The sequence below is a fragment of the Cnephaeus nilssonii genome, assembly GCF_951640355.1.
Source record: "Cnephaeus nilssonii genome assembly, chromosome: 2".
Lineage (NCBI taxonomy): Eukaryota > Metazoa > Chordata > Mammalia > Chiroptera > Vespertilionidae > Cnephaeus > Cnephaeus nilssonii.
The window spans coordinates 14,308,898-14,325,397 of NC_137073.1; the positions used below are offsets into that span (position 1 = coordinate 14,308,898).

Sequence of the window (16,500 nt, forward strand, 5' to 3'; positions counted from 1 at the left end):
GATGGTTTTCTTAGCTCAGGTGTTTAGGTGTGGGAACCCCAAGGTGAAGGGTGTGACTCTGGAGGACTGGCTACACGTTGCTTTCCCAGAGGCTGCCCCTGGGGTTTGTACTCACACCCGTAGGGGCAGGGCCTGGCTGTTACTACAGGCAGCTGTTCCGTGGGAAGGCCACGTGTCAGAGTTAGAAGGCACAGGAGTCGAGGCTGTTACATAGTCACGCACACTGAGTCCCTGGAGTAGCACCTTTCTGCCTGGCAACCTCGGAAGCTACAACCCTACAAGCCCGGCGAGGGAGGCCTTGTAGAGCAGGCCCCAGGGTGGGAGACTGCCTCTCAGGCGAGAGGGCTCCTGTGTGCTGAGAACTGGCACCGCAGATCGGGATGCCGTCTTGAGCTTTTGGGAATTGATAAATACATAAAAGCCTCCACCCCAGAAAAGCGCACAGGCAGGTGTCATCTGCATCTGTGTCAGGGTCTGTGGTTCCAGCTTGGCATTTCTGCTCTGCCACAGGAGCGTGGAGGGGGTCTGAGGCCGTCGCTGGCCAGGAAGGGGCGGGAAGTAGGATGTAGGGAGGGCGGAGCAGGGTTCCACTGCACCTGTACCTATCTGCAGTAGCTCCCGCATTTTATGTGCACAGCCACCGTTAGTCCATCACATTTTATGATGAAGAAACGGAGGTTAAGGAGGGTGAGATAAAAGGACAGAGCCAAGACTCGAACCCAGGTCCAACCCAGAATGGAAGCCCTGACTGACCAACCACTATGCTTTTTTTAAAAGAGCTTTATTGAGATGGATTTTCACTCCATGCAATTCACCCACTTAAAGTGTATTCAATGGCTGTGAGCATTTCAGAGCTGTACAGTCATCAGCACATAACTTCAGAACATTTCACCCTCCAAGGCGAAACCTGTTAGCAGTCACTCCCCGCCCCTCCCCAGCCTGCAGCACTCACTCTTCTACTTCCTGTTGATACTTTCGTCTCTTTTGGACGTTCCCCATCAGTTGGTCTTTCCCGTCTGGCTGGGCTCCTTTAGCATGGTGCCGCTGAGGTCCACCCAGGCTGTAGTAGATCTCAGAATGTCATTCCTTTTTATAGCTGCATAGTGCTCAGTTGTCTGGATGGATCACACTTCCACGGATGGACGTTTGGGTCATTTCCACTTTTGCCTGTTGTCTCTGGTGCTCCTGCTGCACTTTGGGCCCTCACGTCATTCTGTAGGATTTTGCCGGAGCTGACCAGCCTCCACACTGCCCGTGACTGGGTGGCCTGCCTGTCCGTCTGTCTGCAGCCCCGGGTCTCTTCACGTGAGCGTTCCCTCTCTCCCTTCTCGGAGTCCTATGTGGCCACGTCCTGTGGTCATCATCGACTCCCGATTTAGGTGGCATCACTCCAAATGTCACCTTCATACAAAATCTCCATAAACAGTGATGGGAGGGAAAAATGGCGAACTAGAAACTGTACATTAGTGAATTTTACCTGAAGGCCACCTTGACTGAATCGGTAATTTAAAATGGGGTTGCCCGGCTGGTGTGGCTCCGTGGTTGAGCGTCGACCTGTGAACCAGGAGGTCATGTTTCGATTCCCAGTCAGGGCATATGCCCAGTTGTGGGCTTGATCCCCAGTGTGTGGGGCATTTTCCAGCAGGGGGCGTGCAGCAGGCAGCCAATCAATGGTTCTCTCTCATCATTGATGTTTCTATCTCTCTCCCCCTCTCCCTTCCTCTCTGAAATCAATAAAAAATATATATATATTTTTTAATGGGGTCATTAATTCTCAGTCAGATGTAGTAGGTCCCTGGGACCGTAACAATGTCTGATAAATCTCCTGGGGTCGGTCCCAGCACAGGGGGTTCGGTAGGATCTTTTCAGGAGAAGGTCTGACCAGTGCATCTGATGGGTCTTTGTTCTGAGGACTGGAAACCAACACCCTCTTCTCATGTGACAGAGTGTGAGTTGCTGTGCACTCCGCCTTTCCACTCGGATGCTGTATTTCTGGCAGGATGGTGGTTATCCTGGGCATCACCTAGTTCTGGTTGAAATGGGCCCCTGCTCTTGGGGGTGACAGACCTCTTGGTGCCTTCCCGGCTGAGCACAGTGAGCGTGTGAAAATCAGGCAGCCGTGAGTTGGAGAGGGTTGAGTGCTGTTGTGACCTTAGGTGGAGCACTGACTCAGGGCAGCCTGCTGTGTCTAACGGGGGGGCCCCATCACTTGAGTGTGGCTCAGCCACAGTAAGTGTCAGTGACCGGAGTTTTGGTCCCTCCCCCCCCACCCGCCACCACCATTTTTCTGACGATACCTGTTGCAGGAGTGAGCACCTGACCCTAGGTTTCCTTTGTGGCTGCTAATCGGGGAAGAGACTGGGATAGTGGTGGTGTTATAGATTCAATGGTGTTATAGATTCAATGAAATATAATAATATATGTGTACCTCTTCCTTCTTTGCTAAAGGAATTCACAGTCCAAATGGTGAGAGAGGCATGAAATAGCCAATCCAGGCACTGAGAGTTTGGGGATGCTCCTGCTAAACTGTGTGCTGAGAACTTTAAAAAAAAAAAAAAAAAAAAAAAAAAACTTCAGAGAGGAAGGGAGAGGGGAGAGAGATAGAAACATCAATGATGAGAGAAAACCATTGATCGGTTGCCTCCTGCACACTCCGCACTGGGGATTGAGCCCACAATCTGGGCATGTGCCCTGACTGGGAATTGAACCGTGACCTCCTAGTTCATAGGTCAACACTCAACCACTGAGCCATACCGGCCTGGTTTGTGACAGTTTTCACAGTGGAAAGATCTTGTCATTTCAGAAACACATTAATGCTCTAAGCAATAAGATAGAGATGATTCTTTTTTTTTTTTTTTTAATCCTCACCCTAGGATATTTTTTCATTGGTTTTTAGGGAGAGTAGAAGAGAGAGGGAAAGACAGACAGAAACATCGATGTAAGAGAGACACATCAATTGGTTGCCTCCTGCACAGCCCCGACCAGGGCCCCAGGGCCCGGGAGGAGCCTGCAACCCAAGTACCTGCCTTGGCTGGAATCGAACCCAGGACCCTCCGGTCCGTAGGCCTATCAGCTCTATTGACTGAGCTAAACTGGCTTAGAGATGATTCTTTTTTTTTTTTTTAATATTTTATTGCTTTTTACAGAGAGGAAGGGAGAGGGATAGAGAGCTAGAAACATCGATGAGAGAGAAACACCGATCAGCTGCCTCCTTCACACCCCCCACTGGGGATGTGTCCGCAACCAAGGTACACGCCCCTGACCGGAACCGAACCTGGGACCCTTCAGTCCGCAGGCTGACTCTCCATCCACTGAGCCAAACCGGTTAGGGCTAGAGATGATTCTTAAGGCAGTTGGCATAGTTGATGACAGCATCCCCAAACTCTCAGTGCCTGGATTGGCTATTTTATGCCTCTCTCATCATTTGGACTGTGAATTCCTTCAGCAAAGAAGGAAGAGGTACACATATATTATTATATTTCATTGAATCTATAACACCACCAATTATATACTACTAGAGGCCCAGTGCATGATTGAATCATGCACGTGTAGGGTCCCCTACACGCTTTCGCTTTTCGCGGTGGAGCTGGGTGCCTGTCCGCTGGTGCCGGAGCAGACAGGCACCCAGCTCCCCCACTTTTGATGGTCCGCAGCCGCTGAGGGGGGCTACCCTGCTGTTGAGAGGCGCAGGGGGCGGGACTCCCGCCCCCTGCACCTCTCAATGGCCGCTGAGGGGGGCTGCTGCGGACACCTGGCTACCCTGCCGTTGAGAGGCGCAGCTGGGTGTCCGCGGCAGGCCCCCTCAGCAGCCGCGGATCTGGCCGTTGAGAGGCACAGGGGGCGGGAGTCCCGCCCCCTGTGCCTCTTAACAGCAGGGTAGCCCCCCTCAGTGGCCTTGGATCCCTGCCTCTCAATGGCCGGATAGGCCACCCCGAGTCCCGCCCCCCAGCCTCCCGCCGCCCAATCGTGGGCGTAGCAGAGTGATGGTAATTTACATGTTACTCTATTATTAGATAGGATTATTTTAGAAATCTCCAAGAAAGGAAACAATTGCTGCAAATTAAACTATAACATGCCATTGATTGTAAGACCCATTTATAATTTCAGAAGTGTTAAGGCATGAGAATATGCAGCATAGAACTGACATAACTGGGGAGTAAGGGAATTAATATGTACTCCATTTAGCAGGTGCCAGCTGCTCTGCCAGGGACTTTCACAACAAGCCTACGGCTCAGGAGATTCTGTCTCCATTTCACAAATGAGGAGACAAAACTCAGAGTCTCAATAACCCGCCCTGTATCACTTAGAGTTTGAAGCTCTGTACACGCTGATCTGACTTTCGTTCCCCTCTGCCTCACTAGGGTCCAGCCGTACTGCTTAGTAATGAGACCTGGAAAATGTCTATAGCCCTGGCTGGTGTGGCTAGGTTGGACCATCATCCCATGCACTGAATAGTTGCAGGTTCGATCCCCAGTCGGGCATGTACAGGAGGCAGCCAGTTGCCGTTTTTCTCTCACATCCATGTTTCTCTCTCTCTCTTTTAGCTCTCTCTTCCCCTCTCTCTAAAATCAGAAAAATGTATCCTCAGGTGAGGATTTAAAAAAGTAAAATGTCTATAAGTAACCATGAGAAATAGAGAAACCTTTGTAAAGAGAGTTAGAAAATATAGTTGAAGAACATAAAGGAGGCCCCATGTAAATAGAGAATTATGACAAATTCTTGGATCTAAAGACTGAGCTCGGTAAAGCTGTCAGGTGGCATCATATATCAACCCGTTGTTCGTACATGAATTCATTCGGTACCAGTAAAAAGATCCACACGGTTGGTTCTTTCCTAGAACGTTATGAATGAATTCTGAAGGTCATCCAGAAGAGTACATGTGTGAGGATAGTCCAGACATTTTTGAGCAAGAATAAGGTTGCAGGATGGCCATACCAGGTATCAAAGCCTTTTGTAAAGCTACAATGATGGAAACAGGCAGCTCTGGGCAGCGATAAACCAGTAACTCAGTTCCTGGTCGAAGAGCTGAGGACAGACCTGGAGCCAGGTGGGAAATCGTATGTAATAAATGCAGCATTTCAAGTCATTGGAAAGTAGGTAGGATATAGATACTGGAGAAAAATGAAGTCTGATCCCAATCTCACATCATATACAAAAGTAACTGAAACACACCAGCCAGGCCTTATGCTTAGATCTTTAATATACCCTCAGGTATTAAAAGATCTAAGCATAAGGCCTGGTCGGGGTGGCTCAGTTACTTGGGCATCGTCCCACTGCACTGAGAGATCACAGGTTCAATTCCTGGTCCAGGCACATGCCCTGGTTTCGAACTTGATCCCCAGTAGAGGGTGTGCAGGAGGCAGCTGATCAATGTTTCTCCCTCTCCCTTCCTCTCTTTCTAAAATCAATAAAAACATTAAAAAAAAAAAAAAAGGTCTAAACACATTAATACAAGGATAATAGAACTGGGAGAATATTGGAGAGCATTTTCATGTTCTGGGTCTCTGCCTAGCCATAGCTATAGACTCTATAGTATAGAGGAAGACGTTGACAGGTATGACCACATGAAAATTGAGAATATATGTTTATTATCTCCATCATTAAAATACATCAAGTACACTAGAAAATAGAAGATAAAATAGGGTATTTACAGAAGATACCAATAAACATGAAAAGGTGCTCAATTTCGGGAATAATACAGAAATAAAAATAGAGAGAAAATAGAGATAACTCTTTTTCCTCAAAAGATTGACAAAGACAGCCCTAGCCAGTTTGGCTCAGTGGATAGAGCGTCGGCCTGCGGACTGAAGAGTCCCAGGTTCAATTCCCAGTCAGGGCACATGCCTGGGTTGTGGGCTTGATCCCCAATGTGGGACGTGCAGGAGGCAGTCAATCAATGATTCTCTCTCATCATTGATATTTCTGTCTCTCTCTCCCTCTCCCTCTTTGAAATCAATAAAAATATGTTAAAAAAAACAACAACACAAGATTGACAGAGACAAAGCAGGCTCTGTTTTGCCCACTGGTGAGCTGTGCTGGCAGTGTGGCTGGACACTTAGAGCGAGCAGGACCACAGGCTCTCAAACAGCACCACCTGCCCACTCACGAGGCTGTGCATTGTAGTATCCTGGCTGCTCATGCAGAGCCGTATGCCCAGTATGGTAACGGCATGAGTGCTGTAGTAAATGATGGGACATTCCCTCCCATACAGGAATATGACAAAGCGTTCGAGGTGATCATGGGTCTTTGTGATACTGAAATAAAGCAAGTTGCCCAAGAAGATGGATAGTATGGTTGTGATTTTGTTTTTTAAAAACTGATGTTTATAGAGAAAGAGGTCTGAGAGGAAGAATATTAAATGTTAACAGTGGCTGTCCTGGGAAGGAGAGATGAGCGAGAGGGCACTTTTGAATTGGTGCACTTCTTTATTTGAATTCCTGCAACAATTAATGTATTTTGCTATTTAAGTCAAGTGACTTTTTATACCATTTCTTTTATTTGTGAAATGAACCAAGTGTAACAGTGTGGTCTCTTCAAGTCGTCAATTGTGTAACAGAGAGCAGTTTGGACCCCTGTGAGGACAGTGCGTGTCCCGCCCCGCCTCTGCTCTGCCTCAGTGTTTTCCTTCCTACACAGTGGGGCCTGTGTTCTGGTCATCCCTTACTTCAGTGGTTCTCAACCTTTCTAATGCCGTGACCCTTTAATACAGTTCCTCATGTTGTGGTGACCCCCAACCATAAAATTATTTTCGTTGCTACGTCATAACTGTAATTTTGCTACTGTTATGAATCGTAATGTAAATATCTGTGTTTTCCGATGGTCTTAGGCGACCCTGCTAGCGGTTCTCAACCTGTGGGTCGCGACCCTGCTAGCGACCCTGCGACCCCACAGGTTGAGAACCGCTGCTGTAGAGCCTAAGACCATCGGAAAACACAGATATTTACATTACGATTCATTAACAGTAGCAAAATTACAGTTATGACGTAGCAATGAAAATAATTTTATGGTTGGGGGTCACCACAACATGAGGAACTGTAGTAAAGAGTCGCGGCATTATAAAGGTTGAGAACCACTGCCTTACTTGATATTGTGCCCTTCCTGCAAGATCTAGGCTGGCCAGGGGACCCTGCAAAGCCAGGTGCCTGTCTGCGGCTCACTCACTCCAGAGAGCTTGCTCACTCTGAGGGGCGCCTTTGTGGCACCCCACCCACTAGCAACCACATACATACATACATACATACCCAACCACACTCATCCACACATGCACAACACTCCCCGATGCACACAATATCCCCATGCAACCACACACACAACCATGCACACTTACACAGCCATTTACACACACACGCTCTTCTCTCTACAGGTCTGCAGAGGGCTGGCCCTTCTGATGGGTGGGTAATGGAACCAGAGGGGTGAGCAGGCTTTAGATTCCCACACCTTCCCCTCACCCACCCCCAGGGTTCTAGGTGCTCTGTGCCCCCTGGGGACTGAGATGTTCTGTTCTGGCCTCCCTTTTCCTTCAGGGTTTCTGCCCCCAATGGGATTCGTCACCACAGGCCTGGTGACATCTGCTTGCATTCTTTTATGCTTTTCAACGTGGAAATGGCTGATCATTGTTGCTTTTTCTTTAATAAGAATTTATTTTGTTGGTTCCAGTCACCAATTGACCTTTGTCACTTACTTTCCCTGTCATTTTGTGCTTCGCTGGACATGGCCCCAGGGGAGTTCTCAGGTGTGTATCTCTCCTGTCTGTCTGTCTGTAGTCCCCTCTTCCCCACAGTGGAGTCCAGGTGGAGTGGGGTGGTGCCCCAGGGACACTCGCTGCTGCTGTCGCACGGCAGCCACCACTGGCGGGCAGCCTGACTCTGGTCCAGGCCACTAAGCACACGTGCTTTTGCTCAGCAGCCTGCAGCCGCTTGGAAGCTTATGTTGGTTTGCTCCCTAGCCCACTGATGGTGACCTTGACCTCTGAGGGAGAAGCTGTGCCCTGACCTGTCTTTTCAAAAGTCAAGAATCCCCCACAGTCATTGTTAAGGTTCTGCAGAGCCATTAGGAGTGTAGGGCAGTTACCTGGACAAGGCCTCAGGCCCAGGTCTGTGGTGTCTCTCTGTTGGGTGCATCCAGGAGCCAGGGATCCGGTGAGGCCTCCGCCAAGCGCAGCTCAGGGTCCTCTCCCCAGGTGGCAGGTGGACTGAGATCCTGCTCCCTTGCTTTGCAGCGGGAGGTTTTAAGGCCCCCGCCTCCCAAGTGCAGCCTCTGCAGTGTGCAAAGGCACGAGGGTCCCGGGCACAGTCTCCTTCCTGCAGAGACTTCTTCCGTCAAGTGACTTACCCGCCCCTCACCACCCAGGCTGTGGTGTAAGCTGTCAGTGTATTGCCTTGACCTTCCACCTCCCCGGCAAGTGCTCTTGGCCTGGTGATCTGTGCAACCCACAGATAAACTTCCCAGGAGTAGCTGGCTCCTTCCCATCCTGCTCCTGTGTCTCACTCCCACACAGCGAGAAGCAGCCCTGTAACACCTCCACCTGCTGTTCACACAGGCTTAATGCGCTTGTTTTCTCTCCCTTCCTCTCTCCTGATCCTTCCTCCCGCCCTGGTTGCCCATCTGCTGTGGGACTGGGACTGCTCCCATAGTGCGCGATGATTTTTTTGGTAAGGCCAAGGCCCATCTCAGTGTGTGTTTCTCTCATTTCGGGCTTCCTTTGTCTACCCAACTCCTCCTCATGCTTCATGAGCCGTCTGCTTTGTTCTGCATGGTGAGGCAGAGGTGGGGTCAGCAGGGACTTCCAGGGGAGAGATGAGGAGTGGGGGCCTCTGCCCTGACACCCCTTCAGAGCAGACCCTGGGCTGGCTGAAGAGGGGCAGACCCAGCCTCCATAAGCTCAGGGCAGGCTGGCCCCCGTGAGCCTGTCTGGGGTGAGCCTGCCTGGTGCCTGCTGTGTCCCATCCAAGGAGAAGGCAGGCCCCAGGTGAGGCGGGGATGTGTGAATGGAGACAGAACCCTACGCTGAGCACACTGTGTGCCTGTGTATCTTGTCTCACGACTGCATTAGATCGCGGAGGGGAGAGAAAATAGAAGAAACAGACCTGGGTTTGGGGGCTGACTCAGAGGATTAGATTCAGTACTTTGGGGGGATTTTGTGACATGTCTGCGGAGAGCTTCGTCTCTGGGGTCCACTGTGGGGCCTGGTCACAGAGCAGCCAGGTCAGCCCCTCTGGGCACTGGCCCTAGGGAGCGCTGTCCTCACTTCCGCTCCCTCTTCGCCTCCTGCTGACCCCACTGCCTTGGGCCAGGTCCCTTCAGTCCTGCTCCTCGCCGTGGTGGAGGGCTGCGCCTGCCATGGGCCATCCCATCTCCTCGGCGAGGTGTTCTCTGTATCTTGTGTTGTCTTCTGTGTGCCTGTCACCATGGCTCCAACCTCCATTCCCTTGGGGGGGGGGGCAGCTCTGAAAGGGGTCAGTTTCATGATGGGCCGGGAAACCACAGGGTGGGGTAAAAGGGGTGATTCTGGGATTGCGGGGGGGAGGGCACTGAGACTGGGGTGGATGCACAGAGCCAGTTGAGTCAGCTCAGGCCGGTGCCATCTGGGCCCTTGATGGTACTTCATGTTGGTAGAAAGCTGTAGGAACCCAGCCCCACAGAATGTGAGCCCAGGGCTGCTGCATCCATCAAGGCCATGGAGGCTGCTCGGTGCCTCTCAGAGACCATCTGGGGCCCCTTTGGGGCTTGAACACAGCAGGTTCATCCCTGACTACTTTCTGGGTGCAGCGCCCGCCTGAAGGCCAGCAGAGGCCTCCCCCAGGGTCTACTTGGCCTCCCTTTGCAGCCCATCTCCCTGCAGGCCACGCCTCTAGTCCTGATGCCCTTACCAGCCCTCTCGGTGGGCTGCTTCCTGGGGGATGTGTGTTACTCTGAGGCAGGTGTGGTGGCATCAGTCAGCGTCTGGCTTTGCCAGGCACCAAACCTTGGCACCTTTTGTTTCAGGAATGGGCAAGGAAGTGGGGAATCTGCTGCTGGAGAACTCACAGCTTCTAGAAACCAAGTAAGAACGCTCTTGTCGACGCCTCTGGTGCCGAGATAGCCCTCCGCAGGGCCTCCCTGTGGCAGCCATGTCAGCCCCGCCCAGAGGGCAGCCCCCAAGGAGGACCTGGACCCACAGGGCTGAGCTCGCCCCTCCTGGGGAGAGTGGCCACTGCCTTTAGTGGGGCATGTGGCAACCACCTTGAGCCACATTCTGGACCAGGATGTGCCTTCTCAGATACACAAGTGCGGGCGGACCCCTCTGCGACCCCCATCACGTAACGTCCAAGCCGGTTCACCCGAGGCTTCGGCCTTTCTGCCTTTTCAAAGAAACGCTCTGAACGTGGTGAAGAATGACCTCATCGCCAAAGTGGACCAGCTGTCTGGGGAGCAGGAGGTGCTGAGGGGGGACTTGGAAGCTGCCAGGCAAGCCAAACTAAGGCTGGAGAGCCGAATCAAGGACCTGGAGGAGGAGCTGAGGAGGTGAGCAGGGCTGTGGGCGCGGGTCCCAGCAGGACAAGGGCTGAGAGCCTGGAGGGCAGAGTGAGATCCCTGCTGGGCCTCTATTCCACCCCGTCATCCTTTCTGCCGGCTGCACCCCAGTGGTCATTCCTTCCCAAAGTGGCTCACTTCGCATGCTCGCCTCTCAGCCACTCCACCTACTAGCTACCAGGTTGTCTGCCAGCCCCACCCGTTTCATCTCCTTCCTCATTGGAATCCCACAAGAGGTTGGTGCTCCTGTCTGGGGTGCCCTTTCCTTAGCGGCCCGAGCTGAGCCTTCCTGCTGCTCTCACACATCACATTCATACAGGAGGAGGGAGGGGAGGATTGCGAGCTGGCTGCCCACACCCTGTGCTCCCCCGTGGCTCCCAGTTCCTTGACAGCCAGGGTTCATCCATGCAGCCCCATTGAGCGCTGGGGTTTCCTCCCCAGCAGCCTGCACTTCCCTGTGGCCTTTCTCTTTTAGCCAGATCCTCACCCGTTCTCCCAGAGAGGTGGTGGGAAAGGGGACGTGCAGGGGGGGCCTCAGGCCGGCGGCGCCTGTGCCCGCCGGGTTTGTGGGAGCCGCATCTGCTCCAGGCTTGCCTGAAGCCAGCGCTGCCTGTGCCAGGAAGGATAGCTGGGTCTGTCTTTCCATCGGTTCTTGATTGCTGAGGGGAGGGCGTGTGCCTTGGCTGGAGCAGCCAGGGCAGATGTGTGAGCTTCAGGGCACCAGCAGGAATGCTCAGGGGCTAGGACCTGAGGGGAGAGTCCTAAGTCTGCTTGAGGGGGACCGTCTCTGGCCTGGTGCCCAGTGGCCCTCACCCCTCCTGGCTTCCCTCTCATCTTGCAGAGTGAAGTCCGAGGCCATCATTGCCCGCCGTGAACCCAAAGAAGAGGGGGAGGATGTAAGCAGCTATCTCTGTACAGAATTGGTATATTCCACTATTAACATGTGGGGCAGGGGGGTGGCAGTGGGCGGGCTACCAGGGATGCGCTCTTCCTTCTGGGCCTCTGGGCCCCCCTCACCCTCACCCCGGGATGTCATAAAGTCAGAACAGGACCCCTTAGCTTCCCATCCTAGTGCATGCGTTTTGTTAACCCTTACCCAAGGATATTTTTTTCCCATTGATTTTCAGAGAGTGGAAGGGACGGGGAGAAACAGAGAGAGGAACATTGATTAGTTGTCTTTTGAATGTGCCCCGACCAGGGCCGGGGATCAAGCCTGCAACCGAGGTACTTGCCTTTCACCGGAATCGAACCTGGGACTCTTCAGTCCAAGGGCAGACACTCCAACCACTGAGCCAAACCGGCTAGGACCTAGTGGAGCTGCTAGGACCTAGTGGATGCATTTTATACAGTCACCAGCAGGGTCTCCCTGCTTATGCAGCATAGCCACTGCCCCACATACTCCGACTGGTAGAGCCAGGCTGCGGAAATAGCATCAGTCACCACTGTCCCCAGACCACACAGTTTGTGTAGCTCAGTGGCTGGGAGGCCCTCTGCCTACTCATCTGTCCCCACCTCCTCCCCAAGCTGCACTGAACCTTCTGAGGAACGTCGGCCCCTCTGCTACCTGGAGGGGGCAGTCACGGGTCTTCAGTCTGGGCGAATTTTGGACCTCACCCTCATTAGCTGTTCTTTTCCTGGTCATGTGACACTCCCATCAGGATGCAGTTCACAGCAGGCACTCAGGAAGCAGTAGCCATTCCTAAGCACCCTCACTCCAAGCACTCTAGGACAGAAACAGCTGCCGGGGAATTGTGGCGTCCCCAGGCCGCTCCCACGTGCTGATGGAGGTGCCTGGGAGGGGCCACATGGGGAGGGTGCATGCCCTCACCTGGACGCTCCCCTCTGGGCCCCCTCGCCCCTGCACCAGCCTGCAGCTCCCCAGGACTCAATTTCACAGAGTAGACTTGGTCCTGTCACAGAATTTGCCAACAGCAGACCCCTCATAGATCCACCAAAACTTCCAGTGTGTGGCCTGGCCGGCATGGCTAGTGGTTGAGTGTTGACCCATGAACCAGGAGGCACATGCCTGGGTTGCAGGCTCGATTCCCCAGTGGGGAGCATGCAGGAGGCAGCCGATCTATTATTCTCTCTCATTGATGTTTCCATCTCTCTTTCCATCTCCCTTCCTCTCTGTCTAAAATCAATAAAAACATAAAAATAAAATAACATTTAAAAAAAACAAACCTTCCAGTGTTCAGCTTGGATGTGGTGGCCCCGGGCCCTGCTCACCTCCCTAGCACCTCTTCCTGCGCTTCACCTTGGGCCAGTCCCCCCATTAGTGTTGACTGGATCGCCATGGTGCCCAGGGCTCATAGGCAGAGTCACTGTGTGCCCTCAGTGTATCCTGCGGCCTGGAAAGGAGGTGGCCCTGTTGGTGGGTAGACTTCCATGTCTCCTGTCCCCCTGCCCACACCCGGAGGCCAGCCCACGAGGAATCTCGGTGTGACCTGGCCTTGGAGGGCACTGGGCTGACCTGCCAGTTGGTCCTTCACTGGCTGAATAGCAGCGCCCTTTCCCTGCAGGACAAGATTCCCATGGCGCAGCGCCGCCGCTTCACGCGGGTGGAGATGGCCCGTGTGCTGATGGAGCGCAACCAGTACAAGGAGCGGCTGATGGAGCTGCAGGAGGCTGTGCGGTGGACCGAGATGATCAGGTGGCTCCAAGGCTGCCCGCAGGGTCCCTCTATGAGGTCCTGACCTCTACCCCCCCCCTCACCTCCCTCTCTTCTAGAAAGTGTGAGGGGCTCCCAGGTGGGGGCCTATAGGGGCCAGGAGAGCTGAGCCTCCCCTGCAGCCCTGGCCTGGCCTGGCAGGGAGATGCCCACTGGGCTAGAGCTGGGCTGGGACATGTTGGGGCTGGTGTGCTAGGGCCCCTCTGGGAAGTTCTGAGTGCCCTGCCCAGGACGCCCTCTGCTCTGTTGCTCCATTCCCAGTGTGTCCAGGATGAGGGTCTTCTGCGAGGGAGGCAAGAGGGAACCCAGGAAGAGTGGGGTCTGGTCAGATTGGGTGGGGGCAGGCCTGGCCATGGGCGTGGGTGGGCAGTGGGTGGGCTGAATGCAGTGCGCATGGTTGGGCAGGGTAAGGGGTGACAGGTTGGGCAGTGGCTTAGCTGGGCTCCTTCCCTGCCCTTCCTTGTAGAGCATCCCGAGAGCACCCATCTGTCCAGGAGAAGAAGAAGTCCACCATCTGGCAGTTGTGAGTTGGGGCGCTGGGCTGGGGAGGGGGCGGGGCGGCCTACCCCAGGCCCACCGCTCACTTCCCACGCCTCTGCTGGCAGCTTCAGCCGCCTCTTCAGCTCCTCGTCCAGCCCCCCTCCAGCCAAGCGGTCCTACCCCTCCGTGAACATTCATTACAAGTCACCCACCACGGCAGGCTTCAGTCAGCGCCGAAGCCACGCCCTGTGCCAGATCTCAGCAGGCAACCGGCCCCTGGAGTTCTTCCCAGATGAGTGAGTGTCCCACCCTCCCCTGCACCTCCCACATGGCACCAGGGGAGGCCATGTGGCCCGGATGTACTGAGCAGGACCTGCCTCACCTGGGTGCTCTGGGGCTGTGCTAGGGGATGGAGTCCATGGTGGGAAGGACACTGGCCGAGGCATCAGGCGTCATGATGTCTTCATGAACACACCGTGCGCCCCGCCACCCCCAGTGGGAGCATGGCTGTCCCTTTGCGCTCCCCCACAGTCCCTGTTGCTAGTCCCAGCCGGCTGCACCCCTCTTGGCGGGCTCCCTGCAGCATACTGGTCCTGCACGCCTGTGCTCCAGGGATTCTTGGAGCGACAGGAAGTTTCCCGCAGGGTTGGGTCTTCCTGGGGAATAAGTTCCTCTTTGTAACTTGGTTTTTCCCTTGTTTAGAAACCAAGAAATCCAGGGCTCCGGGCAGAAATGGGAATTCTGTGCCTGTGTCAGAGCTGTGGAAGTTTCCCTGGAAGGCCCAGGGGGGTGGGAGGCTGCGCTGTAGGTCCCTGCCAGTGGGCCCTTAGCGACAGGGACAGCGGAACGGAACCTGAACGATGGCAGGTGCTGGGTCTGGTCTCCACGCCCAGCGCTGTGAGAGCCATCCTCTCCTTCGGCGGGCGCCCAGCTGGAGCAGCAGAGCCGGTCTGGGTGGCTGGGAAAAGACAGGACAGGCTCAGGAGGGAGTGCTCCCTGAGGTCCGGCCTGGGGGACTGTGGGTCACCAAAGCCTGAGACGTACCCCATCGTTCCTCTCGCCCAGCGACTGCACCTCCTCTGCCCGGCGGGAGCAGAAGCGTGAGCAGTACCGCCAGGTGCGCGAGCACGTGCGCAACGATGACGGGCGGCTGCAGGCCTGCGGCTGGAGCCTGCCGGCCAAGTACAAACAGGTGCTGCGGGGCACAGTGCGCACGCACTGGGCGGGTGGAGGCACCGGGCAGGTCCACAGCCTCAGCCCTGATTCTGGAGGGATGGGTAGCCGAACTGCTGCGGACGCACCTGAGCTGCCCCAGGCCTCGCACCCACGGCGCCTCTCTGCCTATGATTGCAGCTGAGTCCTAATGGGGGCCAGGAGGACACACGGATGAAGAACGTGCCTGTTCCGGTGTACTGCCGCCCTCTGGTGGAGAAGGATCCAACCATGAAGGTGAGCCCTGCTCTGATGGGAGCAGGGAGATGTTCCCACCCAGAAGCTGAATCCCAGCAGGTTGGAAGCTGGGGAAGGCCCTGTCCGTGTCTGCAGCAGCCTGACGCCCCTGTTCTCTCAGCTGTGGTGTGCTGCGGGGGTCAACCTGAGCGGCTGGAAACCCAGTGAGGACCACACTGGGAATGGAGTCAAGCTGGAGCCAGGCTTTGACCCTCTGACCTGCAACCGGGAAGTGGAAGGAGAAACCAAGAGCAACCACACATCGCCAGAGAAGAAAAAGGTCAGAGTGGCAGGAGGGGAAGGGCTGCCTCTGCGTGTACTGTCTGCTGTCATCTGCATGCTCAGGCTGTGCCCAGCACCAGGATCTGGTGGGAGAGACATAAACAGGAGAGCCAGGGACAGTGCCCACGACTGGACTTAGCTGAGGTTCCCTTCCCCTCCCTAGGGCAGGCCCGGGGCTAAGCTGCCACCCAGCACCTAGGAGCCAGGAACTGTGGTGGGTGGGGAAGATCAGAGGGCTCAAGACTCAGCAGGCAGTAGGGCTGAAGGGGTCAGGTTCCCCCAGGGCCTTCTCCTCGCAAGAAACAAATGTCACTGTCTGCAGAGGAGCGGTGGAAGAGGCTAAGCAGAGGGTGGCAGAAAATCCTTCACACTTGGGGTCCATGGCTTCCTTTTGTGTTCTGGCATGATTTGGGAGCCAGTGACTTAATGGCTCGGAGCTCACGGTCTTCTGTGGAATGAGACCACATGTGCCTGCAGTCTAGATATGAAATGCAGTTCTGAGTGCTCACCCTCCTGGCTAAGGGATAGGACAGCCGTATCCCCTAAGGCCATGGTCAGGGCTAGATCCTAAAGATTCCAGGAGGCCCCATGACCCCATGTGGCTGCTGGAGTCACCCACCCTTGGCCACCATCCTGGTCGCCTGTACTCTGACAGGCAAAGGAGCTCCATGAGACAGACGCCACCTCAAGCCGGGTGTGGATCCTCACCAGCACCCTGACCACCAGCAAGGTGGTGATCATAGATGCCAACCAGCCAGGCACCGTGGTGGACCAGTTCACCGTCTGCAATGCCCATGTCCTGTGCATCTCCAGCATCCCCGGTGAGTGCCAGTCAGTACTCAGGAGGGAGGGGTTTGTGCTGCTCAGAGGACAAGGAGGATGTTAAGTAAGGAGACTTGCAGGGAAGCACTTGCCTCTGTGACACCCCATGGACATGGGAGCTGGTAGGGGGAGTGTCCGAGGAGGGCCACGCTGGTGTCTCATCCTGCTCAGTCTCAAGGACACAGAAGACGCGATGTGGTGCTCACTGATTAGAAGTAGATGGGATGGCATCAGCAGGTGACCTCCATTTCCTCCCTCACACCCCATTGGGACATGAGCTCTGG

At 54.6% G+C, this 16,500-nt stretch overlaps 1 protein-coding gene across 6 annotated transcripts in view; it reads left to right on the plus strand.

The window, feature by feature from the left end:
- Positions 1–16,500, plus strand: part of MAPK8IP3 (mitogen-activated protein kinase 8 interacting protein 3) — a 51,851-nt gene that overhangs the window by 30,922 nt on the left and 4,429 nt on the right. For 5 of the 6 annotated variants that reach the window (XM_079785586.1, XM_079785587.1, XM_079785588.1 and 2 more), the window contains 10 exons: positions 9,985–10,042; positions 10,351–10,503; positions 11,354–11,435; positions 13,035–13,165; positions 13,650–13,706; positions 13,789–13,959; positions 14,729–14,855; positions 15,017–15,112; positions 15,234–15,392; positions 16,050–16,215. In XM_079785586.1, coding sequence (XP_079641712.1) covers positions 9,985–10,042; positions 10,351–10,503; positions 11,354–11,435; positions 13,035–13,165; positions 13,650–13,706; positions 13,789–13,959; positions 14,729–14,855; positions 15,017–15,112; positions 15,234–15,392; positions 16,050–16,215 — 1,200 coding nt within the window. The remainder of the gene's footprint in view (positions 1–9,984; positions 10,043–10,350; positions 10,504–11,353; positions 11,436–13,034; positions 13,166–13,649; positions 13,707–13,788; positions 13,960–14,728; positions 14,856–15,016; positions 15,113–15,233; positions 15,393–16,049; positions 16,216–16,500) is intronic. The other variant, XM_079785589.1, reaches the window with a different exon arrangement.